General features: G+C 38.9%; 1 protein-coding gene across 1 annotated transcript; it reads right to left on the bottom strand.

The window, feature by feature from the left end:
- Window positions 1–767: 767 nt before the first annotated feature.
- LOC122826658 (Krueppel-like factor 15) lies at window positions 768–17,472 on the bottom strand. Its single transcript, XM_044108826.1, has 3 exons — window positions 17,282–17,472; window positions 14,186–15,727; window positions 768–4,099 (listed from the first exon to the last, which is right to left on the bottom strand). Exons 2-3 carry the CDS (start codon window positions 15,649–15,651, stop codon window positions 3,922–3,924), a joined length of 1,644 nt encoding a protein of 547 aa, XP_043964761.1. The 5' UTR covers window positions 15,652–15,727; window positions 17,282–17,472; the 3' UTR covers window positions 768–3,921.
- Between the last annotated feature and the right edge of the window lie 9,384 nt (window positions 17,473–26,856).

The raw sequence follows: 26,856 nt of genomic DNA, 5'->3' as shown, positions 1-26,856 counted from the left end.
CGGTCGGGCATGATGATTAGATACTGTGGCGAAGCTGGTCAAGTCTCCCAGTTTGAATTTTCGCCAAGGCTCCATCTCAAGGCACTTTATGAAAAATCAGTTCAATCCAATTGATTAGTAAATCAATTTGATTTACTAATCAAATATGGGCCACACTGTACCTGCTTAAATAAATGAAATCCATGCTGAGTAAGAACGGTGGTTCTAACATGCAAAAACAGCATTTAGAAACTAAAGGCACCAAAGTGTTCACAAGTGTCCATTTAGCCAAGAAAATTCCACTGCTGCGCCAAGATTTAAACACTTGAACTGAAACAAGTCAGTCTGACAATACTGTTGATATATATATATATATATATATATATATATATATATATATAGCATTTGTTACATAAAAATGTGTTTTGTGTCCCTTGAGGACTTTAAACATCAAAGTTTGGACCTTCAACAGAGCTTTTTAATCACTTTTTGAAACAGGATTGGTTAGATGATAAACTCACAGATTAAGGAGTAAATTCTGCAAACTCAAATGTATTTCTATATTCTGTTTTCCATTTGATAACTTTTTCACACCTGGAAACCCTGGAACTCTACTTTGAATTACAATACCAGAAAAAAAAAAATGAATCAAAACAAAACATTTGAAGACCAGCAATATTGGAAACATGTTGTAAAAATGGGAACTGAATCTAACTGGGATTATTAAAGGTAAAGCACAACCAAGACATGAGTTGCTATAAATTAGTTAGAGATGAACAACAATAGGATTTAAGCTTTAGAATTTTATTGTAAATGTGTTTTACATAGTAGAACAAAGCAAAAAAATATATAAGAATTTGAGTAAATTCTTATTTTTAGTGTGTACAGACCACGTTTTGTAAACAACTCAGGAGATATTTTATGATGCATCATGTAGAAACTGCTATTTCACCAACTGACATAACTTTGGTAATAGTATGTTTTTGGAAAAATAGACGGTCAGGTAAACCTGAAACCATATTCTGACATACTCACTGAGCCACTTTAACATATGTGGTCTGGGAACACCAGAAAAAAATATTCTCCTTATTTTACAGTATACATATATATTTCTATATTCGAAATATTTTGTTATGTACAGTTACTCTACATTTTCACAAACAAAATCTTTCACAATCACAGATATCATTACAAGCAGTTGTCCTTTCTGATGCATGTACAGTATTTACATACATTCATGGATCAAAGTGTGTCTTCTGTGTGCATGGAAGGAATGCCTGACAGAGCAAATACACTTTCTACATACAGCATCAAGGGCCACATGCTGAACATTCAAATAGATCCGTTAATCACTGAGAAAATGAACACAAAAAACACACGTAATTTTACTTTTCAAGAATCATTGTTTTAAACGTGAATAAAAAAACGCTGACACCTGTCACATTAACGTCACAGAAACCGACTCCTGCCTTGCTGTGGCACACTTGGCTTAAATTCAGCTGAGATGAAGAGATACATTGCATCGTATAGAGATGAGGGGAACAAAAGAGGAAAACTTATGTTTTTGGAAGATGTGATGTGGCAGAAAGCCCAACACTGTTCCCCTGAAGAAACGGACAAAGGCAGATGTGACATGTTCAACACTGAGGATAGAATTTCAGTGATGCTTTTTATTTTCTGTTTACTCAAACCTGCTTTGATGAACAAAACGGGATGAGTTACGTGATGCAATAACTTCCAGTCTCAACAAATCCGGTAAGAAAAGAGAAAACATTCCAGTTAAATTTGTTCATTTCAAGTTTATGTGTATTTTTTTCAAGACAAGCCCAAACACTCCACTAATTAAAGTGACTCTACTAATGATTCATGAACAAGACATATTAATTTTATTTTTAACTCTCTGCCAGTCCAGGTTTCAGTGGTTGACATCAGCCATTTTTCATGATCATTACTAATATTTAATTCCAAAGGTTGTAAATTTTGAAGTCGTGCCCATAAAATACGCCAAAACTAAAATTTCCCACTATGTTCAATCAGTAAATGCATCAAAACACAGCGTGTACTCTGATCTGGGTTTACCAGGTATCACTTGAATGTTATTCATATAGGATTTGATACATAAATGAGAATACTCCTCTAATGTCTTCGTTTTCTGTGTTTTAAAATTACTCTCTCTGCAGCATTTCTGTTTTGTTATGTTTAAGACCTATTAATAATAGAAAATTGCAATCAGTGAAAATTGGAATCTGCAGGTCAGATCTCAAAATAATTGACATTAACCAAATAATCAAGACGATTGGTGCATTGTTACAAATTTTCCGAAATCACTGATCCTGGATAACGAAGGCTGCTAATTTAGCTTATTTCATTCAAATAACTGAACCTGGAAATATACAAGATCTGATTTTCTATAGATATTAAAAGTCAACTATTTCACAAGAGAGTGTTGTAAAGTTTGTTGCTGAGTCTCAGTTGGATGTCTCATGAGAAGGAGTAGATGGTTATTATCTGCTGACATAGCCGGTCAACCAAGTCACGCTGGACATTTCCTGTTTGGGTTTTTAAAATACCTCGCTAGCTAAACGGTCCATTTGACTGTTAGTCTTCACCCTGTCTGAGTGTCTTTCTTCATTTCTACAAACTTGTAGAAAGTTTCTACCACTGTTTCTACTGAAAGTAAGGAAACACTGAACAGAACTTTACAGAACCTCATTTAGAAAATATGAACTTTACATCTTTTGAACATTCCAGTATTTTTTTTGAATGGTCCAGTATCTTACCCAGTTTTTCTCTTAAAGTCCATTTTAGACAGTTGCACCACAGATCACCGTTCTTTTGACAACCTGGGGTGATTTCTAAGTCAGACAAGATAAATAATATTGGTGTTCACATTCAAAATAATTTTTTTTGGCAGTGGAAGAGAAAAAAACTAACTTTGTTTCAGCTTATTCAGATAAGGTCTACTGCTATTTCACAACAGTGACATGAGGCAAGTAAAATTACACAAAGTTATGAATAATATGGCAAAATATCAAGTCGTAAAACAGAAGTTGTGATGCGGACATGCAGGACCATTTGGATCCACTGTTAGCTTTAGCTTCAACTCAGTCATCCATCGAAATAGGTTTCAATCTGATACAAGCGTTTTGAGAAAAATCAACGTCAAAACTGACTCAGACTGCAGGAAAACAACACATTTACTCAGAGATTCTCGGATGGGACAGACCACTGAAGATTTCCTGTGTGCCAGTGCTAATTACACAGTGTAATGATTTACGATGGAGAGCAGTAAATCAACATGAAACCAAGCTTTATTATTTTGTGGAGCTTCATCAACATTTATTTTTTTTTTTTCCAATTTTGAGACTCTGGGGCGTCAAAGAAACCTTTTAAAAGCTCGAGGAATGTTGATGCATCTGCTACTTTGAAACCCTTGAGAAAGAATTCAACCAAGTATCATCCTGTTATTTTTAGGCTCCATTTTCATGTTGCTGAACAATAATTTGTTTTCCTTTTCAAAAACAAAGTAAAACAACAATTACCAGAGAAGTAAAAAAGAGAGGGATTTTAAAAAGTAGAAGATTCTTCAGTGACTGAAAAAAAATTTGATATGGATGATTTGTTCATAAGACGCTCCTAAAAGTGTAAAAATAGCAAATTTGTCTTCTAAACAGATAAGCTAAAATATCTGGTGATTACATTTATATATATGAAAAGCTTATTCCACCTGTGACATTGCTGCGTCAAGTAACAGTTTCCTGTTTAGTTTTTTTGTCTTCTCCTCGTTACCCAATAAATTATCACAGTACCAAGAACGCGCATCACACGCATATACAGCCCTTTACTGAGGCCTTTTAAGGGCGTTTGGACTGTCCTCCTCAGTCTTTCGTCACAGACATCCAGCCCTCTCCTCCGCTGAGCGTCACTCCGTCACATCAGGGGTCAGAGGGGTCCATTTACAGAGCGTCCTGTCCTGTTGCTTCGGGGAAAGCGGTGGACTTTGAGGTGCTTTGACAGGTGATCGCTACGGGCAAACTTCTTCTCGCAGACGATGCATTGGTACGGCTTCACACCGGAGTGGGAGCGGCGGTGCCTTGACAGCTCATCGGACCGGGAGAACCTGTGGCGAAGAAACCGACAAATGAGATCCACCACATTTTATCAATATATATAATATATTTGTACATTTCTTTCGAATGAAATCTGACCAAAAGTGTTTTAAAATATTTAAAATACTTCAAAGTGGACAAAAACAAACCTAATCCTCAGTATAAAGTCTTTCCTGGAAAGAAAGTATTGAATTAAGACACGTTTTACATGTCTCAATAAGATAAAAAAAAAAAAAAAAAGTTGTCAGTCTGTTTAGATGAGGGTAATCTGAGAGGTGTAATACTTTGCATGCAACTTCTCTGTGAAGTCAAAGAGCCATCCCATATTTAGCTCAGCACATGAGCATGGTTAACCAGGGCCAGGTCTATTCCTGTCCTGATCTGCCGTGGTCGCTATGGGCTCCAGCCAGCTCGGCTGCCGTGACAGCGAAGGGTTAAGTGGATGACAGAGTAGTGCCTCCACGCACTACATGTGCACCTGTATATGTTAGTGAAGCTGTTAAGATCAAATTAATCTGTAACAAAGATCAGTTTCACAGTGGCTGCAGCCTGCTTTAGACATGAAGGTGATAATTCACAGAGATGTAAAACCATCATTTGCGGTTATGTTTGCCTATTTGCACTCCAGACATGCATACCACAAATGGCATACTCATTACTCAAAAGACACATGCCTAAAAGAACAGAAAATCCTGAAAAAAAGCATCAAATACCTATGAAGCTTACATTATTATTTCTTGCCTTTCTCATCTTATCTGACATACAATCAATATACAAATAATCAGGTCAGTGTTTTACTCAAGGTCAGTCTGTAGCAGCATGTTATGAGGCTGCAGCTATGACTTGGCCGTCACGACATTGGAACATATGTCACCTTTTGTACATGACAGACAGGTATCACCTTTCTATGCATCTGGTGCTGCAATTGAATCGCCATGGAAACCATCTAAAGCAAAAATTAGTCATTTCAATAGGTTTCGTTGGGTAAGTGTCAAAACTGAGGCGTCAATTTGATTCAAATTAGTGCCACTGCTGCAGGATTTACACAAATGCAGCTCAAATGTTGCAACATGAATTAAAGAACTACATCCCTTAATCTCATACTACCTCATGCAGATGCTCAGTTTCCGCCAACGGAGGTTTAATCAATGTTTATGCTAAAGGTTTAGGCTGTATTCAACTAATTTCTGATTAAGTCAGCAAATACTTTAGTTATCTGACCACTTGACATCTACCCTGCATAATCATATAAATTGACACTGTAAGGTCACAGGTGGTAGATCTGTTGCCTTGCAGCAAGAAGGTCCTGGGTTCGATTCCTGGCCCGGGTTCTTTCTGCATGGAGTTTGCATGTTCTCCCTGTGCATGGTGGGTTCTCTCCGGGTTCTCCGGCTTCCTCCCACAGTCCAAAAACATGACTGTCAGGTGAATTGGTTTCTATAAATTCTCCCTATGTGTGAGTGTGTGTGTGAATGGTTGTGTGTCCTGTATGTCTCTGTGTTGCCCTGCGACAGACTGGTGATCTGTCCAGGGTGACCCTGCCTCTCTCCCGGAACATAGTGAGAGGAACCAGCAACCCTCCAGACCCCATTAGGGACAAGGTGAACAGAAAATGGATGGATGGATGGATGGATGGATACCAACATACAGGTCGAGATAGGAAACAGTGTAACAGCAGCTCAACACCAAATGGCCACAGCAGTCAATGTGACGCTAGGCAGAGGAAATGTTTCATTTGTTTCTTGCTTCTGTGGTATTGAATTAAAATAAAAATTATTCATATATTTAGCAATTTCTAGGCAATACCAAGCATACATAGCATCATTCATATGCAAGCTTTTTTATTTATTTTTGGCCACAAAGCCAACATGAATATTAAAATAAGAATACAGAATGTGACAAACATTGCATAAAAAGAAATATAATTATGTAATATAATTTTAGATCCCAAGCTGATCTAAAGGTTCTGTAAGCAATTATTTTTCTCACTCCAGATTTAAAGGAAACAGTTTCTGTTCTCAGGTTTTCATGGAGTTTGTTTCACATTCTAGGAGCATAAAAAGCTAATCTGACCTTGTTCAGTTCTCCGAAAACCTCAAGGGTGGTTTATATTTGACAAGTGCTTGAAAAGTGCATTTCAGCCCAAGACTGTTTAGTGCTTTATAGAGCAATACCAAAATCTTAAAGTTGATCCTTTAACAAAGTGATTAACTAGAATAAACATCCCAAAAAAGGTCAAAGTTCAAGGTCTATCTTGAGTTAAAGACAAAGCCATTAACCTTTACACTCCTTTTACACTTTTAAACCAAATTAGTTAAAATTATTAGAAAATTGAACAGAAACCAATTCCCTTAAACCATTCTGGTTTTTACGCAATGATTCATTTAATTTAGTTAACTTAGAACCTCGGATCAGAAATATTAAAATAACACAACAGGAGCCCCAGTGAGCTTCATGCTTCTGTTTTCAACTTCCATAACAGGTTTCATTTTTAACTGAACAGAGATTCTATCAGAACTAAACAGGCTGGATTTAAATTTAAAGCAGATTAAAGTTTGGTCAATAATAGCTCATTAATACAGTTATATCTGTCTTGCTAATCTAAAATGACTTGCTAAAACCTGAATGAAAATTTTATGAAAGTTTGATGACTGTCGGCAATATTCTGAATTGCAGTCAATCTCTGTGAGTGTTTTAGTTTCTTAATATTACAGAAAGCTAACAACGTCAGAAAATGTTAAAGATGTAAAGCAGCTTGTTCAACAAAAATCAATGGTAATGGTGCCCACACACTGTATAAAACTCACAACTTAGACGTTTTATAGTTGTTTCAAACTCAGTTTGCCTTCAAATACATTCCACCCTGGAAGGCTTTGCCAACAGAAAACATTATTATTTTTCACAGACTTGTTATAACTTGACCGGCTACTGGCATACAGAATACAGTCTTTGTTAAAATGTTTTTGGGAAGTAAGTTATTGGTCTAAAGTTTTTTCATACTCTATCAGAACCCATTACACACACCAAATGTCCACTAAGTAGTTAGTTAACTACTTTGCTAATGCCTTTCTAATTTTACCCAATTTTCAGTCTAGCACTGATAAATACAGTGCTGCCCTATGGTCATAAGTCAACAAAGTAAATGTTGTGTTCCACTAATGAACTTAAGTGATCCTGGTAGTGGGAGCACAGCTAGTCACTCTTGTTTTACTGTATGTTGGCTCCCACAACGTCCAAAAACAAATATTCAGGGTATCACAAGATGTTCTTTATGTCCAAAGGCAAGAGAAGTGTGTTGATAATATGATTTGGTTTAAAAATCCATAAAGTCATGGAACTGACTGTTGATAAAGAAACAACACTTGGAGCTTTCTATTCAACCCTATGACTCCCAACATATAATTTGAGACTTTCTTCTAAATCCTGCTGTATCCAATCCTATCCAGGTGTTTGACCATCTGGTGGAAGATATCACCCAAGATATCTACGGAGCATTAACACCTGACTAACCATAGCATGATTGGTTGCAGACGTCCTACAATCCGGACTGACACAGAGTTTACCGAGAGTTTTTCATTTTCCTGAAAGAATCAATGACATGACACCTGGTTTGCATGTCAACAGAAAGCAGCACACCTGGTGCCTGTGTAATCCTGATTAACAACTCAGGATTTTTAGCAACGTACCGAACAATGTGCCAACGTTTCAATTTCTGTTGGGAACAGAAATAAACCCAACCAGACCATCCATCATTATTCTCTTTTTCATTCCTGGTTGTACCATTGTTGAAGGTTTGCTTCTCGTTAAAGTTTCTCTCCAACAAAACTACGTTAGTAGATTTTTTGATCTAACATACTTATTTAGTTGAAGCAAGGTCCAGTTTTTCTTTTTTCCATTTTTATCCTGATTTCAGAATTTAAATTCAATTACTATAATTATAAACTTTTATTAAAATAATCATTAATGGGCAAATGTCCGCTAACTTGCTAAAAGCATAACAAATTTTTCAATTAGCACTTTAATATTTTTGCTAACTTTGAAAACATTTAGCATGCTTACCTTATACCCTAAATATATTTTTCCAGAAACATTCTAAAGAGATTATTTTCCTTGGCTGTTTTGTAAATGTTGTAAATGATTATCGAGTGTTCAGAATTCTTCAAGGCACTAGAGTTTTATATCCATACTCTTATTTTGAAGTGAGTTGAAAGTGCTTATGTAGCAGTTCTGTTTCCTCTCCTGTGATGAGATTCAGACAGTGACGTTTATTCTGTACCCAGAATACAAGATCTGTACAAGATCTTGTATCTCAATAGTAAGCAATTTAAAATCTACTGATGTCCTCAGTGCTCTCCGACTAAAGCCATGCCACGATAAATTAGGCAACAGAGTTAGCAATACTCAACAATTATTAAATTGAGACCATGAGTGAAAGGTCTGTTCCAATTCCAAACAATCACTTCCTGAAGTGCAACCATTCAGGTAGGTTTACTATAACAAATTAGACCTTGTTGAGTTTTGCTCTATGTTGTAGTGAGCATAAACATAGTTTAATTTAGTGTTTTAGAATTAGCTCCCACTAAATACTGTGTTGACTTAGCACTTACGCATTAAACTAATTTGCTAAATTTTGCTTTAGCACTAAATGTTTGGTTAGTGATGCTTACCACTGTAAATAATATAAGCAGAATATCTTTGGTTTAAGAAAGTCTTAATAATATAATATTTTACATGCTGAAAAGGAAGGTCAGGCATTATTATTCATTTATTGAGAATTTATGGCAACATCTAAAAAAGCTTTGTTTATTTTACTTTAGGCAACATTTTGGGATTAGCCTTCCCAATAACAATATGATGAGTTAATACCTAATCAATATTGCTCATACCGATTTAAATCAGACTCAAAGTTACTAAAGAAAGTGTTTTCTACCACAGGCAATAAATCCGGAAGAAAGTAACAAGCTCAAGTCTTTACTTTGATGAAAATCAAAGGTTTTCCTGTAAACTCTGTACTCTAAGTGGCTCTACATTTGCTGATGGTAAGCCTTGGCTGACGCATATACACACATTAAACCCTGGAGCGCTGCACAACCAACTTCAAGCAGGGGCATGAGAGAAACCATGTGCAGCTCCTTGACATACTGGCACTAGGCCAGAGTCCAAGTATAACCCGCTACATCAGGAGAGAGAGGGTGGCACATTTCATCAAACATGAAAAACTCCTATGTTTCTCAATTTTAATTTGGCTCACCAACAGTTTCCTTCGAAATAATTCATTATCCCCTGTTTATGGTGGAGGTTTCTGAGCTCTGTAATCTCTACATTTCAGGGATTGTGACCAAGGTCAGGGAGTTTATGGCTGCATGGGTGGAGGGCACTTCTGTTGATCATCTAAAAGTGTTTTTCACTTTTGATTGTGGGTTGGAATCCTGGAGGCAGCTTGGCGTGGCTGCTGCGCGACACATAGTACACATATCAGTGTGGGTGCTGTGGGAAACACATGTGCAGGCTTTGTCCCAGCTTGTTCTTAAAGCCAACTCTGCAGCTACGAGAACATAAAAGCACCGCCGAAGGTGGGGCAGTCAGGTTGGTTACAATTGCACTGCAGCCCATATTTGTACAGTACACAATTTGCAGCGTCATCTTCACTTTTTGATACAGAATGAGATCTCTCCTCTCGTTTTGCCTCTTGCTTTAGCTCCAAGAGGCCAAATGAATTGCTAAATCAAACTGCAATGCATCTGTCATCACCTCGGATTGTGAGGTTGTGATCACAGATGAATCAGTTGTCAAAGACAACAAGCCACAAACCTGATGATAGATGACAAGTACAGACACGCCGCAGTGTTGCTACAGCAAACTCTGCTTCAACGCTGCTGAGAACGAAACAGTGTCTTTAAGAAGGTGGGAGCTGGAAATACTGCAAGCTCATGGATGTTGTATGTGATCCTGTCCAACAGCTCTACTAACAGCAAGGCAGATTGAGATGGCAAAATGTAAAAAAAAAAAAAAAAAAAGTTAAAGAGTTTGGTGAAAAGAGAAATACAGCTTTGACTGAGTAACCTGTTGGCCTGCAGCCAGTGAAATACCACCTCTCTCTACTTCAGAGGGGCCAACACATGGAGCTCTTCTAAAGTTACAGAGGGTAAAGGGAGCCTGACTCACTGGTGTATGTCCATTTCCTGGTCCAGCAGGAAATTGGCAGTGAAAGGGCAACATTATGGTACAGTAAATTGCTGTAGTCACAAAAAGAAAACAACAAAAAATAAACACTGTACAGGGGCCATTTTTGGTGCACTGAATGTTCCCAAAAGGAACAGAGAGCTGAATGTCTGAAATACATAAAACTATTATTACACATGTACATGATGTTTGGCCAAAAGTATACTATTTTGCTTCCATAAGTTTTGGAAATGTGTTTGTTTTGAATTACACTTTGAGTGCAGAGCGTCGATATGTAAACTTTTCCACATTTTGGAAAGGATTTTGGGGGGACTTTGTGTGAGAGACCAGAACAAAGTAATGAAGCACTGGGAAGTAGAAGGAGAACAGCTTTTTAAAAATATGCTTACAAGCATAGTAGTTATACAAATTAATCCCCGTTTGGTCCAATATAAACCAATGTTGCCAATTACTTTTGCAAGTACTACATAGGATGTGTGACTTAATCAAAAGCGTTTGGATTTTGGAGTTGGACCCCCCTGATTTAAGAGAGCCCCGCTGATTGCATTGAGTCCCTCAGTTGCACACCCAGCTCTGCTCCTGCACTAGAAATTGGAATAGTTGATTGCATCGATGTGTTAACTTTGCAGCAATTCCTCATACTGAGCATGCATTTAGATGGACAGAGGAAAGAAATCCCCCAGAGAAACAGACCACCAGCAGAACCCAACTCTGGCTCCAGATACAAAAACCACGAGTCCAGAAGGGCTGCATAATGGATGATCCATCAACTGACAGTGGAAAGAGTGTAACACCACTGCAAACATACTGAGACATGGTTGTCCATTTAAACTGACAGGCAGAGACAATCACAGATAGAGATGTCCTATTTTTCTCTGGACAAAAAAACTACCCTTCTGAAATGTTTGATTTTATTTTATTTTTTTACCATGTATAGTGTGTAGTTCATGGTAGCATTTGTGATTTAAACGCCTATGTTTCTACACTTTTGCTATTTTGCCCCAAACCCAAAACCCAATTGCATCCTTGTTTTACGTAGATTTTTCTTCCCATGTGGACAGTATAATATCTGCATTGGACAAATATGGTTATGAATTTATAAATATGATGTTCAAGCTGTGCCTGTAATAAATCTCACACAACTAAGGCAGGTTCTGATACACACACTGCAACAACAAAACGGGATGTGTTAGATCTGAATGAAAGAGATGACTCATGTGTTTAACAGGCACATACAAACATGACAGTAGCACTTTTCCTGTTTTCTTCTTTATTCCCTCAGTAATAAACTGACTAAAAGAAATGATTTAAAAATGATTCCTGCCTTTTCTTTTGAATGTTCCTGTTGCTATGCAAGAACTAAACTACAGCCAGTGGATTATTTTTTCTTACCTAACTAGACAAAATGATGTTAATTCATGCCATGCTATCTCTAAAAAGCTGAGATATGGAACATTTCATCTCAAATAAACTTGTAATTTTTTTTTAAATATCATCTAAGGAAAAGTTTACACATGCAAATATATTCCAAAACAATCCTGTATCACAAACTAAGCCTTTCTCTTTCCAGAAATGTTTCATCAATGGTGGAAGGACACAGTGGTGACAGATGTGATCACATTACTCATAATCAGACATTGTGTGCTTGGATTTATGAAAAGATTACAGTGCTTAATGCAGTCTATTTGCCGGAGGTTAATGCCTTGTTTTTCACTGAGCCAAGCTGCATGATCTGTCACATACAGTCAGGGATAATGCTGTTAGTTTGGGCTCTATAGATGTATGTTGTCAAATGCACATACTCCTGAGACAGAAGTCAGCCATTCACTGAGTACAGAGCGTTTCCTCTTTCTCTAAAGAATTCCCACATGGAATGCAGATTTTAGATTTAACTGTTTAAAGACTGGGATGATATTGACAAAAAATATTTTCCAACAGCAGCATTGCAGTTTGATCACTCACTACAGTCTTTTCATTAAATGGCTGTAAAAGTACAAATACAGTGAACCTGTCCATACCCTTTGATTTTCACATCCAATTTAGCAAAGTCTAATACCACGATTGATACAAGAGAATCAAAAAGTCAAAACATTTTCCTCTAGTCAGTCCAAACCTCATAAATAAAAACTTCGGATTTTAGTTGTTCAATCTCAAAGCCATTCTCTGGAGATAAGTGCTCTGATGGTATGAGATTTCTTGTTGCTGCCCGCCTTCCTCACATTTGTCTGTAATCTCTAGACAGACAAAGACAGACCTGGATAACTATTTTCAAATCTCTTACACACAGGACAATAAAAAGTAACATAAATTGTGAATTGTGACATCTGGAGGGTGTAAGTGCAGTGCAGTTCTTTTTAAATCATGTTCAGTTTTTAAAAGAACCAATAACCATATTCACTGATGACACTGGAGCTTCTTTAGCTAAACCAAACATAAACAGTGGTATAAAATTATTAGAATTACTTTTTACTCTATTCCCAAATATTATGTTAATCTGAAAAAAAGAGTCCTTGTTATGATTTGACCAAGATCCTAACTCTTACCTTGTCTTGACCCTGTCAGTAGCAATGCAGATACACAAGACTCTGTGTATAGCCTTGAGCCCTAAGTGTAGCTATTAGAGGGTGGATTTATTGAGCAGGAGTTCAGAAGTTGGCACAATTAACCTAGAGTTAAAGTACAGACAGGATGTTTCTCTTCAGATGGAGGCTTTGATTCCAGCACAGAATGCTAACTGGAACCTGGAAAAGCGGACTTTGAATGTGTCATGGATATATAATCATGTCAGGCACAAAACATAGTAAAACTCCAGAGTCTGGCGTGCTGCGGTGGCGTAGGGGATAGCACGTTTGGAGGCCTTCAGTCCTCGACGCGGCCGTCGCGGGTTCAATTCCCGGACCCGACGACATTTGCCGCATGTCTTCTCCTCTCTCTCTCCCCCTTTTCTGTCAGCTTACTGTCATATAAGGGACACTGGAGCCCACAAAAGACCCCCTAGTGGGGAAAAAACCCCAAAAAACCAAAAACCTCCAGAGTCTGTTTGATGCATGAATGTGTATTCAGTGGTGGTGGACGGTGAGCAAACAGGTGCAACAACTAACAGGGGACAAAGTCTACATATGGATGACTTCAAAAGGTGCCCTATCTAATCTGCAACATAGCCATGGTTCAAAAACACACTGATAGCAGGGGAGAGACACAGCTTGCAGAAAAGAACAAACTGTAATTGTAAATCAACAGTCCATAGTAGAGCTCCCATAGAAAATAAGCCGCCTGATTGAAATCCAACCATGTTTTCCTCAAACTATTTTTCTGCATAAGAGAAAAAAAAGAAACACTCTGGCTCAGAGTGTTTCCTTGAGAGGTCTGACAGTCTGTCAGTGCATTAGAGCTTACATAAAAGGGATAACAGAACAGGAAAACAGTTTGTCACTTCTTATCTATAATTACTCAGCAAAACAGGCCACTGACAATATGCTTGTTTATAACATGTAATAAACTCTCCAGATTGAGTAGCATTTTATCAACAGATGACTGTGAATTAATTTATATGGTCCCATATGGAGTGGAAGTTGATAACCTTGTTGACTGTAATATCAGATGTGGGGAAGAGTAAAGGTATGGAAAAAGTGATGATGGTGGTAAAATTGTTGCCCACTTTGAAACTGCAGGACTATGTTTGATCTAATTCTAAGCAGAAATGGCCAGTGTGACGCCACCCCACACAAAGTAGCTGGCAAACATAGCGTAGCTTGGCACAATTAGTATTTATGTCAATCTTGGCAGAATTCATAGCTATGCTATTTTATGTAGCACAACACTGCCCTCTTACTGTCCTTCTTTGAGTTTAATGATAGGTGTGTGTTGGCACATGAGTCACTTTCGCACCAATATATCAACTTTTGTTTGCTCACCTCCATCCACAGCCAGGCCACGTGCATGCAAAGGGTTTCTCCCCTGTGTGTCTTCTCAGATGTGCTTTCAGATGGCTGCTCTTGGTGTACATCTTATTACAGCCAGGAAATGTGCACTTGTGCATTTTGATGAGGTCTGCCACTGTGCTCTTCTGGTACCGCTGACTTCCAGTAAGGACACCTGCCGCCGAACCTCCTAGACCTAGTGTCGCTTCCCCAAGCCCATTGGGTTTGGCTGCAATGGGCACTGGTGCAATTCGGACGAATTTGGATGGAGCAGCGCTCCCTGTTTTGCCTGAGTTAGTTGTTGCAGGGGAAAGCAACTGAGGCACTAAAGCAAATGTCTGTCCCTGGATGTTGACCAGGAGCTGGGCAATTTTGATAGATGAAGCAGATTCAGTTGATTGGGAATGGGTTTTCTGGGACTGATCTGGGATGGAGTCTGATGCAGCACTGGAATTTGGTTCCTGTTTGACCTGTATGGGCTGGATTTGGAGGATGACAGGCACACTTGAGGCAATGGTAGCACTTTCTGATGTCAAAGGCATCAATGATCCACAGTCCTCCTGCTTGATCCCATCAACACCACTGTCAGTGGAAGTAATTACATAGCTATCGCCTTCCGTCACTGGTGAGCTGTCTGTATCTGAGGCACATGCAGCATACTTGGCCTCTGACTTGGAGGCCACAGGGACAGTTTGATCTGAGTTCTGGGATGGTGATTCAGGTTTTGCTGCCAGTGTCATTGAACTCTCTGACTCCGTATCATCTGACATAAATATGGGAGGTGACATTTCCTCATCACTCCCATTCTCTTCCTTCTCCATTGCTACCATCATGTTCTCTTTAAGGAACTCTTCAATCTCCTCTAGAGTTGGCTGAAAGAGGAGCGCTTCAGGATCCTGCAGCTCATCAAGGAAAACTGGGAACTCAAAGCCCTCCTCTTTGGTCAAGTGCTGCTGGACTCCAATTCTCTGCTCCCTCTTGGGCTCCCATGCTAGGCCCATGGGCAAAAAAGGGGATGATGGAGAGGAGGAGGTAGAGGAAGCTGGGGAAGAGAAGGAAAGAGAGGAGGAAACAGAAATGTTGCCACTACTGGAGCTGAATGAGGTTGTAAGGGAGGCCTGTGAGAGAAGGAGGTCCAAAAGACTCTCTTGATTCCCTCCTCCTGACGAGTTGGAGCACCCACTGCTCCTGCTTTCATAGCTAGAGCCAAAAACACTCCGTGATGCTGAAGACGTGGACTCAGGGCTGGAGCAGAGGGAGGAGCGTGGGCTGGAGGAGTCACTGAGGTCATCTTCAGAGAGGCAAGGCGAGGAGGAGAGCTGATAGGTGCCCGCATCAGTCACCATGATGCCCTGCGAAACACCACCCTTGGTGTGGTGAGACGCGCACCCGTAGTCAGACCCTGGAGAGCAGGAATAGTACAGGAAGGTCTCCTCACCAAGTGGCAAGTGATCAACCATTCCTGTGGGGATTGATGGCTGCTGACTTTGCTGGGCTCTGACGATCAAGCTGTTGATGAAGATTCTTTTCTTTTTTCTGTAAAAGAAACAAATATTTAACTATGACACAAGTTTTACTAGACTTCTCAAAAGTGATTCCAAAGAGGCCTGGATATGGCCTAACATGCAAGTTACACCACGGTTGAGTACAACAAAGGGTCCAGTTTAACCAAGAAGCAGATTTTGGCTGTAACGGTTTGAGTTAGGCATTTCTAATCACACCACTACTACACCGAGTGTGGTCATACTGTGAGGTACACAGTAGTCCCTTTGGGGTCCTTAATTGCACAGTAAACCACCAGACTAAAAATTATTATACATTTCTGGTCCCTGTCAAATACCTGCAGCTTGTTTGGAAGCTCTGCAAACTTATGGCACTTCAAAAGGGAAGGCAACCACATGTTAGGGAACAGGAATGTGTGCGTGTGTGTGTGTGTGCATAAATGTGTGTGTCGAATTTGCAGCTGCTGGTCCAGGCTTCAAGCTGACCATGTGGAGTCAGGCGTTCCTCTTTTCTCACCACTTTTAAGATTAAAGCCACATGGCCACTGAACAGTGTTTCTGTTTGTCTCCCCTCGTGGTCCTTAATTCATGCTGATCTGAGCAATAGCGATTTTCTTGCACTGTGAGATTAGAATGAGGAAAATAATCTGCCAACTTCCTGCAGACTAACCAAGAAGTGCACTCATATGTCAAATCAGTTTATGATACATAGAGTTTCAGTAGGATGATGCATGAGCGAAGGATTTATTCTCTATTTTTATGCACCCAGCAGCTCAGGAACAATGCTCTGCCACTACATTATACGGATTAAAAATACTAGACAACATCAGATGGCTTTGGTGGAAATGAGTGGCCCTGATGTTTAGAATGAGTCTGAAATCCTTATTAAATCCTCAATAGTGTCTGAGGATTGAAAGGACTGCCATTGCCTCCCCCTCTTTCTGTAAGGCTGTTTCTTATAAAGAAAAAAAAACTGTTCCTATGAAAGGCTCCACATGTCTCAAGTAAAATCTGGTGTTTAATTCAAGTGGCTGACACAACTACACAGTGCTTAACTCAAATGAATTTGTATTCAATTTCGCATTCAGTAATTTGAGATCTTATGAAGGGGGTTACATTTGGGGGTAACATCAAATTACATGGATCGCCAGAGGAGGGGGGTCTGCAGCTGTGGCTATGCCTCATGGAAGGGGAAAAAAGTTTGCAAGGAGAGAGGACACCTCACTTTGGCCAAGACTGAAGTCATTTGTCCTGCAGTAACCCTGCGGGTGTGGAACATCAAAAAAGGGCTTTGACAGCAGGATGCTCTCTTTATCAGCGTCGTGGGGTTTGACCTGAAGGGTTTCTCCTCAGCATTCATGGCATGTTCAATGCTGCAGCCTGAGACTGCAAGTCCAACCACAGTTTCAGTCAAGTTTTGGTTTAATGAAAAACCAAGACTTTTGTTCAAAGTTTGGTGTTGTCTCTTCATCAGAAAGAGAACGTACAGAAGCTCATGTTGCTCATGTTTACAGATGACGCCTATTTCTATTTACTCATCAGTGCTTAAGAGATCATGCATTGTTGGTTAAAAGCAAAATGAGCTCACCTGTCAATGCAAGGGAACTAAACCCAGCTCCTTCACACCGTGCGCTCCAGTCCTGGACGAAGGTTTCTGTGTGTAACAGCACGCATTGGCAGTGCAACTACAACACACGAGCTTTGCTCTTTGCATACCCTTATGCCTCTCTCTCTCTTTCCCTCCCTCTCTCTCTTACACACACACACACTCGCCGACATGCACACACCCCTTCATGCACTCACTCACTTTGAAGGCCTGGCGGATCGCTTAACCGTCACATGATCACAAGCTGGGAACTCGTCAAATCAGGGGATTGGCCCTGTGAAGGCTCGCCTGCTTGGAACATTACAATTGGCTCAGGATGGAGAGAGGCAGGCCTCAGAAAGTGTTGTGAGTGGAAGGAGGTGTAGAAGGGAGTGTGTGTGTGTGTGTGTGTGTGAAAGCTGGTTTACATCATAAATCATTTAAATGTCTTCATTCTAACCTCAAAGGTTCCAGATGAGACATGTACAGCACTTTACAATGTTTCACTTACATACGGCAGTGTGTGCAAACACATTCCACTTTTATGGACTGTTCATGGCGCTGCTCCTCATACAGTTCGGGTTAGGTAATGCTGGAGTTCTTTCCTTTTCCTGTTATTTATTTATTAATATAATAGCTAAGACTTTATGTGAGATGATGCTGTGCCACCTTGAGACCAGACTTTGCTCATTTCCCAGCACAAGGACACAGCAAAAAACATGTTGAAGGACTTTGATCTGATCAGATGAGATCAAAATGATATTTTCTGCTCTAAATGCAAACAAAGCACATCACCCTGAACACACTACCTCTATGATGAAACACGATGGTGGGAGAAACGCGCAGTAGGATGATTTTCTTTAGCAGAACTAGAAAAATAGAGTTTTAGTTAAAATTGTTAGTGCAAAACACGAGTCGGGGCCCAGGTGGCTAGGAATCAATTTATATCAAACCATTCTCAGGTGTTAATGTGGCCCAGTCAAATTCCAGACCCAGATTCAGCTGATAATCTCTGGCATGACAGAAAACTTCTGCTCCCTTCATCCAGTCTGACTGATTTCCAGCTACTTTAAAAAAAAAAAGAAAAAAAAGACAAATTATTCAGTTTACATGCGCAAAGCTGGTACTGACCACCCACGTATCGGTAGGGGGCGCTGTGAGAAACAAAACTGTTTGTCAGACTTTTCAGGTTTATGCATCTCTGTTTTAGTCTTTGCTTACAGGAGGTAGGATGTGTATTGGGGAATCGTGCACAAGATTGCAAACACATTGATCTGCTGTAGTTGTCATTCCAAGCCACTACATGGCGCTGTAATGTTAGCGCGTCATCAAAATGTCCATGCATTTTGGACATTTTGCAACCAGGCTTCCTTTTTTGTAGTTGCTGTTTTTTTTTTTTGTTTTTTTTTTTGTGAATTCTACAATTCTGATTGTAGAACTTTTTTCGAGCGGAATTGCACAGGAAGGCAATGACCAGGCTAGCGGATGCATAGTATGTCACACCTCCACAGGGGGTGTTACAAAACAAGTTCCTCTCTGAGACCTGGTTTCAACAGCTATCGAAGTCAAAGACACCAGAAATATGTAAACAAGCGACTGGATCAAAGTGCTACGGTTTCCTGGATCACATAAAATCCTATGAAAAAGTTGTAACTTGACAACATGTGGAAAAAGTTCAATTGGTGTAAACACATTTGCAGTGCATTGTTAGTGGTCATTTACTCACTTTCTAAGAGCTTCAGAAATAGACATTTTTTCTTTCCTGCCAGTTAAAGCAGAGCTCGTATAAACAGCTCAACAGGCTGAAAAAACATCACTAACCAAAATTAAATTTACTTATCTTGCTTAGGTTACCTTTCAGTGTTCTGCATAAATGGCCCTTTTTAGTCTGCTTGTAAACTTTAGGACTGCTTGACAGGCTAGTATACACTCCAAAGCTAATGGATAGCATGCTGTGTAAAAAGATATGCAATATCACACAGTGGGAGCCTTCTGCTGTAAGCCTGTACTGATCCCACTTCTTTCACTTCCAGCCGTTGCTGTGCCTGTTTCCCCTTCAACTCTTAAAGTCTTGGTTGCCAGAACATTTACTGCTACTGCTAAAACTACTAAAACTCTGAAGTTTTTCTCCACCCAACATGCATAAATTCATTTTGCTTCAAGAGAGTTTGAAATTCCTGTTTTTAACACTGGTATTTACAAATTACAGGTTGATTCTTTAAGTACTTGCTGCTTTTTCTTGCACTTTTAATTCTGCCCTGGTCGTCCACGTGTATGTTGCATTGCACTGGTTGAGTGGCAACACTCAAAACGTGGATTTACATGGCAATAAGTTAACTAAATATAACACCAATCAACATTTATTTATTGAATGATCTAATCTGGAAAGGCCTTATACACACTGCTAGTAAGTATTGCCCCCATGGCAGATTTCTAGACTGGGAGTGATAAAAATGAAGCAATATGGAAGGGTGTAAATAATTTTCTACTGCATTGAACATAGCCGAAAAATAAAATAATTTCTTTGTTGTACCACATAAGCAAAGCTGTAGCTCCCAGGACTAGTAATTAAAGCTCAGAACATCTCAGTGAATGTTAATGTAAAAATTACAGAGCTGGAAAAAATCAAACATCCATTTTTTTTTCCCAGAAGGCAGTCAACTTGCTTAGTAATGTAGAAAAATAAAACATATCCCTATGTTACTGATGGCTAAAGCTGTTTTAGTTTCTTTACCTTTTACTTTAGTGGAGATGAAAATAATCCATCTGCCAAAAGCAAATGAAACAGCTCCTGGGCCGCGCTTAGGTGGGAAAATACGACAGGAAGGCAATTTCAGTCCCTGGGTGAGATGTGGGGGAACAACTCCTTGTCCGTTAACAGATGAGCTAATTTTTCACTTAGCACTTTTGCTAGCCTTTAAGGTGTTTAGCACACTTAGCTTCCCCTAAATTTATTTTGCCAGATAAATCCTAGAGCGCTAATTTATTATTGCCGTATAATTTTTTAATTCTTCTAGTCAGACATTTATATTCCTGCTCTTATTTTGAAGTAGATAATGACTGTTTACACTCAATAAGTTTAAGCAAGAAATATACATACTAACAAAATAAATATATATATATATATATATATATATATATATATATATATATATATATATATATATATATATATATTAATTTCTGCAGACGGTCGTTATCCTGATCAGATCTTCCATCACGGCTCATGGATCGCCAGAAGTATTGTGGCTGGAACATGCAATGCTAAACAGCTTGCAGTAGGAACATTTACTTTTCATGGACTTTGGTCGGTGTTTTGACCTTTTACTGTCTGCATTTAGGACTGTCTGTGATCTCAGGTGAACCAGGTGATCATTTCTTCAGCTCACTTTTCTAAACTTTATTTTGGCAAAATCCTGTTTGGAAAATTCAGTTTCTTTACCTTGTTGCACATGTGGATCCTTACTATGACTGGGCACAATCTTAGTCAGTTCAATGCAACTCAGCCTAGCACTGTGGCAGCTTGCTGTCTCTGCAATCAATAGTAGAATTATTCCTACAAATGTTGGGGAAATTGTAAGTTCTTTAGTATGTCTATTAAAACTGTCATTTCCATTAAAGATTTTGCTGCTGTTTCTATTCACTAATTCGCTCATTCCTGCTGTGCAGGAGTTTTAGATGGATTAAGTTGATGATAACCATAACTTTTATGGCAGTAAAGTGTGAATGCTGGTGTGAAATGGGAGCCTTCTGGACAAACTGGAAGGTAAAGGTCAATGTGCTACATCACTTCATGGTGCAAAAACCTTCCAAAACGAGAATCGATCATGTAATTGCACTCATTGCTGTAGCATATGATGATATTTGGTGATTTTTTAAAAACTGACACCAGATTTTTCTTGAAAGAAAAAGACAAAACAAAACAAAACAAAAAAAACATTGGCTTTCTCAGTAAATAAAATGGATCATGGCTCATTTACGAAGAATGCTGGCTAATTTAGCACATCAACTCTCACAACAAGTCTGTTAAGTTGCTAGTTTTAAAAACATTAAATGTTTAAAGAGAAACAGATTCACAGCAATCTGTAAGCACTTGCCTTTCCTCCCCAAGAGGTTGGTTAGATCTGGACTCATTACACGGTTACCTCGCTTAATTGTCATTTCTCTGCAGGTCCCACTTCACTGGAGGCAAAATAAATAAATATTTATATTTTCTATCTGGTGTGGATATTATATTTTTTGGAGAAGCTGAGTGAGAGCCTGATGAAGTCTGCAGTGGGTCATTTCTTTGGCAAACTGGCTAATTGAGTTTGGCTGCTCCATTCAAACTCACAAACACCTACACATATGCACATTATGTAAGACCCAGATGGACTTAATGAGTCAAAATGATTTATATCCTCTGGTAAAAGGTGGATTGAGCCAAATTTCAAACGAGGAAAATGTGTGTCTCTGTAGTCCCTGACAATGCTTGGAACAAAGGTGGCAATCTGACTGAAGAAGGTCTGTGAAGAAGGTAAATACTGCTGAGTCAGTGAGGGGCAAAAACCAAAGTCTTCTCCCTGGTTTGCATATTTAAAGAAAATGATTTGCATCTGTACCGAAGTTTCTTGGATTCTTCCTCCAGCTACCTGAACGACTTCACTGTTTGTTTTTTTGAGTGTCTACAGACATTTCTACCAAATGCCGCAAAAGTCTGAATACAACATGAACTACTTCGCATTCTGCTGCGTTATGAACACAACCTTTTAGTGCATTTTATTTAGATGACATGCAATTGACGAACAAGACGTTCCCAGGGCCATTTTGTCATCCGTTTTACAGAAGAGTTATGGATTCAACTTATTCAAATCACACAACATTTTATAAACAGTGTGATACTGTGAGAGCTCTGATGGAGCCAGCCGCACAGTGTCCAAAAAAACACAAAGAAGAATACTTTCTGTTGTCTTCTTCATGACCTTCGCCAAAATCCTGCTGTTGATCACGTGACTCATGATGCAGGAAAAAAAGAAATACTGCTATTATTTAGTTTTGGCTGATGAACCACTTCAAAATCCTTCATCAAAAACTGGGAGTTTTCTTTTTCAATGTTGCAGCGTTTCCATTAAGAAAATGTATTTTTGCAATTTTGACTTCCTCAGTTCTATGGTAAATGGAAATGCATCTCATGTCTTGGAAGGTTTTCAGTTGTTCTGTACTCTTTTCATCTTCAGATGATTGTTTGAATAGAGCCCTGTGTGATATTAATACTTTGGGATTTGTTTTTCTAACCTAACTCCACTTTAAACCTCTCCAGATTTTTCTCCCTGACCTTTCTGCTGTTCCTTCATCTCTGTTTGTTCACTAAGAAACTTCAGAGGCCTTTAGACTACAGCTGAATTTATACTTATTATATATTTATTTTTATTTAAAATTAGGCAAAAATTATGCTTGTTCTTGTATTTGTTATCTGTTACATAAAATTCCAATAAAATAGATTTAAACTGTCATGTAATTTGAAAAAAGGTGAAAAAGTTGAAGGCATTCAAATGTTTTTGCAATAAACTGTAAAATTTTGAATTTATTAACCTCCCAGGTGTATTATATATATAAATATATATATTTTTTTAATTGATTTTGTTAATCTGATGTTTTCTGGATGTCAGTTTTTCAGTTAACGCCGTCCTGACTGTTGTCTCACACTCAGTGTTTATGCTGTAACCAGCTTAAGCCTCTCCAGCTGACCAGCAGATCCCTGTGGCTTTAAGTCCTGCCATGTAAACAGGAAGTTGTAGAAGTTCACTGGGTGATCAGAGCTAGCCTCTCCTCTCAGATACTAACCTGACACTCTGTATGTACACAAACACAATTCATCTTATCCGCTGATGGCAGAAAAATAATCCAATCTGCTTCTGTTGTGACAAAAGCAGCATGAATCAATGACTTTTTTCTCTACCAAATGTTCCAAGGTAACATCTTTGTTATTGTGAGCGCGTGACCCTTGACCTGAAAACAAAATGGAATGTTTTTCCTCAAGTACAGCAGAGACATCTATTTTAAGAATCCCCTGAGATCGTCAAAGTACCAACATGAAGAAGAAATGCTCGCTTTAAGCAGTGTTGCAGGGAACAGAGATCCCCTCAGAGAATTACGCAACAGGTTTATGATAAAACTATAAAGGACCTTAACCCTTTCCACCCTCACCCGGTCCCCGGTCCCTGGCGCTGCCGTAAACACTCGCTCGTATAAACACCCCTCCTCCCTCTAATGCACTTTGTAGACGGCTTAGTTGGCTTTTAGTTACTCTAGCAAGTCTCATCCTATTTGATGGATTAGGTATACTTCCTGTGTGTCCTCAGAAACTTTATGACACGCACAAATTACACGGATAGATGTGTACCTGGATACCCTGACATATCATGTGGGGATCAAGTAGACACCCTATACACTGAGTCAACGTGCAAGAAATCGGCTGTGCTGTGGTGCCGTAGGGGATAGCGCGACCCACATTTGGAGGCCATTAGTCTTCAATGTGGCTGTCGCGGGTTCGATTCCCAGACCCATTGACATTTACCGCATGTCTTCTCCCCTCTCCTTCCCCCTTTCCTGTCAGCCTGTTTTCAAATAAGGGACACTGGAGCCCACAAAAGACCATCTGGAGGGGAGAAAAAAAAAAAAAAACGTGCAAGAAATTGTCCCACTTGTTGGATATTTTTAAAAATCCACTCCGTCCAACACAGTTTCTGGTGATTATTTTGACTCAGGCCTACTTACTCATACTAAATGTGATAATAGATGACCTCTGATGAAGGTCGGAATCAACCAAAGAGAACCACATTTCCCTGAATTTGACTGACAACATTAAAAAAAAAAGACTTTTAGCTATCGGTTGTCAACACTGGTACTAATTTATGAATGGCAGGTAAGAAATGTCCCATGATGATATGGTTCCTTTTCAACTCAGCCTCCTGGTTATTTTCCACTTATTACACAAGAGGACGCCCACCCATTTAACTCTTCACCTGCTTAAACATCTGCAAGGTTCACATTTTGAGTAGCCTGGTTGATTCAATCCAACATTTCCACTGGATTGTGTGACTGTTTTTATGCAGGAGGAACTGGTGCACTTTACAGTGCAGAAAATGCCAGGAAGAAAAAACCTCAACTATTGAACATCTGAAGACGGGAGTTAGAACCAAATGGGCGTCCCAAATAACCAATCATTCCAAGCATTTCATAATTATCTCTAAAGTGCCTTAGAGAGAAAAATGTTTTTAGAATGGCCAAACTCTTAAAATCTCAGTCCCACAGAAAATTAAATAGGTAAGCAACGTGGCCTCCCTGACCCAGTTAGACCAGTTTTGTCTGGAGGAATGGGCCCAAAATGACAGAAAACTATTGTGACAAACTTGTGGGAAGACACCTAAAACATTTGCCCCAAGGCCTCTTAGGAAATATAAAAACCTTTGTCAATTCTAACTGATCTAAAATAGTTGGTTTTCCCCTTGTACTTATACTGGTTGACCTGGACTGGGTGGTTCTGACACAGTTTTGGGGCGATGTGTGGCGTAGAACTGGAGAAGTCACCCCATGTAAGGAGGGTTTGTTTCAGGGTTTGATTAGTAACCATGTGTCCTCACTACATGTCTTCACTCCTTCTCTCTCTGCCCGTATTCAGTCGAATGCACTGTAATTAAAGGCCACTAGTGCCAGAAAAACCTTTAAGAAAACAACAGTTTTACACCAACATTAACGCCGTTTAAAAAAATCAAAACATAATTTTGTCGTCTTTAGGACTGAGGCAAACACTAAAACTTAACTCAACTTGTCAAACCTAAACTCCTTTCAAAACAACTTGTGACCAGTAAAAAACAAAGTGACTCCCAAAACTATTTCATCAAATCTCATCTCATTGTTTCTCACCAAACTTTTCAGTTCCTCTGATGTTATGTGAAGTTTATACTCTATAGTCGAATATATTAAAAAACATCAAATGTAAAAACAGGCCTTCGTCAACAAACTGCATCTTCCATGTTAATCTGAAATATGAGGATAATGTCACAGAGAGCCTGCAGCTTGTTTGCTTTTCTTCCCTTTCCATTTGTTTAACCTGTAAAAACTCCAGGTCGTCAAACAATTCTGTCGTCAGCACAAACCTTTCCACTTTCCACGCGTCCTTACTTCAACGAATGCTTGTTTCGAGTTCTCTGAGAGACGTAAGACTTTTGAGTTACTGTCGCTTCAGCTATTTTTCTTCTTCAAATCTCCCTCATTTGTGTCCTTATGAGTCTCTCTGTTTGAATATGTAGATGAGTCATCACTCAGACTGAAATCTGAAATGAATTGTTCCGCTTGTAGGAACTATTGGAGCAATCTGTCTGTGAGTGGCTGTTCGATAAATACCAGATGCTAATGTGAAAAAAACAAAACAAAAAAACCTGTTTACTCAGACGCAGGACGATGGGGGGGTGAGATAATATGCAAAACCCCTGTTGAGAGATTCATGCCCCCACTCTGCTGTCTCTAAACCTGCTGGGGGCTGAGTGGATCAGCTGCGTTTAACATTGTCTTCCTCTCATTTGATGGATTTCTCAGATGAAGATTAATTTATCAGAGAAGTTAGGCTACATGTGGCAAAGCGGTAGTTCAGCTGGCCTTTTAGTCTTAGTTTTAGTAAAATTCCTTTCTTGCCTCTTCAAAAACAATTGCTGCTGTTTTTTTTCCAATTTAAAACTATATTTTAAGCGTAAAAGATGGTTATTTTGTACAAATCCAAGAAAGTGTTAAAGATAAAGGCAAAGGCTAACAAACTCTACTAAGAGCTAAACACTGCAAATAACACAAATCATTGCAAAACATGAAGTATGAAAAAATGTAACTTTTTTTGACAAAATACTCATAAAACATACCAGTAAAACTTCTCATATGGATGTAATTATTGGCATACCTTTTTACAGAACAAGTAAAATATCAAAAGGTGAATTATGGAATCAGGTTGATTCTATAAATTATTTTATAAAATGATATTTTATAAGAATGCAACTTACTAATATTGACTTTTCTGTTTTTTGGTTCATGAGTCCATTTTTCTCAAACATTGCTGAGTGATTACATATTTTTGCCCTGTGATTGGACAAATGATACTTATTACAACAGTGTTATTAATTTCTTGAAAAGGTAATTTTACAAATGGATGATCAGAATAAATAATATGAGCTGTCATTTTTTTGTTGAATTGTTGTTTTTTTTCTTTCTAAAATGTGAAATTTCAGGTTTTCCAGGGGTTTTATGTTGTTTTAAAGGCTCAGTGTGATGCATGTGCTGACATCTACTGGTAAAATAAAAAACTGCAACCAACTGGAATTTTGTCAATGTGACACTTCTACATCAAAATGGTGATTATTGTGGCATTTTAAAACATTGTGAAGGTACAAACGAAGCCTTAGGAATCACGCCATCCAAGGGTGAACCTTTCGCTTCTTGGATGTTCGATGCAGAGAAGCTGAATAATAAAATATATGATCTCCTTGGTTGTTTTCCATACTCCTCAGGTCCCATACGCTGTCGTTTTTACCCACACAGAGGCTGCTCTGTGT

Source organism: Gambusia affinis, linkage group LG01 (genome assembly GCF_019740435.1).
Source record: "Gambusia affinis linkage group LG01, SWU_Gaff_1.0, whole genome shotgun sequence".
Lineage (NCBI taxonomy): Eukaryota > Metazoa > Chordata > Actinopteri > Cyprinodontiformes > Poeciliidae > Gambusia > Gambusia affinis.
Note: the sequence above shows the minus strand (reverse complement) of the source record. Positions and strands in the feature narration are given on the sequence as shown.